The sequence below is a fragment of the Peromyscus eremicus genome, chromosome 13 (assembly GCF_949786415.1).
Source record: "Peromyscus eremicus chromosome 13, PerEre_H2_v1, whole genome shotgun sequence".
NCBI classification, from domain to species: domain Eukaryota; kingdom Metazoa; phylum Chordata; class Mammalia; order Rodentia; family Cricetidae; genus Peromyscus; species Peromyscus eremicus.
In genome coordinates, this window is record NC_081429.1 from 33572662 (window position 1) to 33574321 (window position 1660).

General features: G+C 72.5%; 1 protein-coding gene across 1 annotated transcript; it reads left to right on the forward strand.

Annotated features, from left to right (window-relative positions):
- Positions 1-247: 247 nt before the first annotated feature.
- LOC131923662 (forkhead box protein D1) lies at positions 248-1315 on the forward strand. Its single transcript, XM_059278792.1, has one exon. The coding sequence runs from the start codon at positions 248-250 to the stop codon at positions 1313-1315; it is 1068 nt and encodes a 355-aa protein (XP_059134775.1).
- The last annotated feature ends 345 nt before the right edge of the window (positions 1316-1660 follow it).

Below are 1660 nucleotides of genomic sequence, written 5' to 3' on the forward strand. Positions count from 1 at the left end.
TAAGGGTACCTCAGTCAGGCGCTCCGGGAAGGACCAGAGTATCCGCACTGGGGTGGGGTGGGGTGGGGTGGGGTGGGTGGACCGGAGGGCCAGGCGGGGGCGCAGCAGCCAGCGGTTGCCTCCCCCACCAGGCGACAGCAGCCAGAGGGGGGGAGGCAGAAGCGCCTCCTCCCCGCCGGGAGCCGGGGCTGCAGCGCAGGGGGAGGAAGGCGCCTCACCTAGCCCCCGATGAGGGGCGGATCATGCCATGGCAGCGCCGGCGAACGACAGCGGCGGCAGCACCCGGAGCCGGAGCAGCAGCCCCGGGAGCCGGGAGGGCGTTGGGGGTACCGCGACGGGAGGAGCTCGCGACGACGGGGACGCGGGCGTCCGGGACGCCACCGCGGCGACCGCCCCCAGCCTCCCTCCGCTCGAGGACTACGAGTGCAAAATCTGCTACAACTACTTCGACGCGGACCGGCGCGCCCCCAAGCTGCTGGCCTGCCTGCACACCTTCTGCCAGGAGTGCCTGAGCCAGCTGCAGCTCCGCGCCGCCGCCGCCGCCGCCGCCGCCTCCAGCGCGGCCCCTGAGCGCGCGCCGCGCCCGCCACCCTGGCACGGCCCGCCCGGCGCCATCGCGTGCCCGGTGTGCCGCCACCGCACGCCGCTGCCGGACAGCCGCGTGCACGGCCTGCCCAACAACACCAAGCTCGCCGAGGCCTTCCCGCTGGCTCTGCGAGCCGCGCACGATCCCCTGCCCCAGGACCGGCTCCCGCCGCTGGCCTCCCGCCGCCCCGCGCCCACCGCCGCCCCGCCGCCGGCCCCCGCCCCGCAGCCCCCGCAGCCGGCGCCACCACCCGCTGAGGACGCCGCCCCCGGGCCTCGGGGCCGCCCAGGTCTCCGCGCCCCGGGAGCCTACGAGAGCTGTCAGAACTGCAAGCGCGCGGCGCTCACCGCCGGCTGCGTGTGCGTGGTCTTCTCGTTCCTCTCCATGGTGGTGCTGCTGTTCACCGGCCTCATCTTCGTCAACCACTACGGTGGTGGTGGCGGCGGCGGCGGCGGGGGTGGGGGACCCCCTGGCAGCGGTTCGTCCCCCGGCCCCGCCCCAGCTACCGGATCGCCCTCGCCCTCGCCCGTAGGACCCATCTGTCTGTCAGTGGCTAGCATCCTAGCGCTCTTCTCGGTGGTGGTCACCTGGATCATCTGCTGGCTCAAGTATCGGCCCGAGGGGGCGGCCGCGGCCTCGGCAGGAAGCGGAGGCAGTGGCTCCAGGGCGCGGGCGGCCGCAGCTCCCGGTGGCGGTGGTGGCGGCGGCGGCAGGAGAAGCGACACGTAGAGGGGCGGCACACCCGGTTCCCGGTGCATCGCCTGCCCTGAGAGGCCCCAGAGGACCCGGCCTTGGGTTCGGTGCGCTGGGGTTTCTGCCTACCTTCGTCTGTGACCATGGACCACCTAGTCAAGGCGGAGGAGCCTCCGTTTCTCGCCTCTCGGTCTTTCCGTTCCCTACTTTCTTTACCTTGGGCGAGACAGGGATGCTGGTGTGTGTGGGTGACGGGGTGGGGGGCCCCTTTTACCCAGATCTCTGCTTTATGCGCCACCTCACCCTCAGCAGAGTATGTGGCTGTCCCTTCCCAAAGTCTGAGGATGTGCAGAAGGCGGATTCCTGGTGCCTGGGACTTTG

Excerpts from the sequence above, each read along its gene's own strand:
- LOC131923662 (XM_059278792.1), top strand. The coding sequence starts at position 248 with ATGGCAGCGCCGGCGAACGACAGCGGCGGCAGCACCCGGAGCCGGAGC.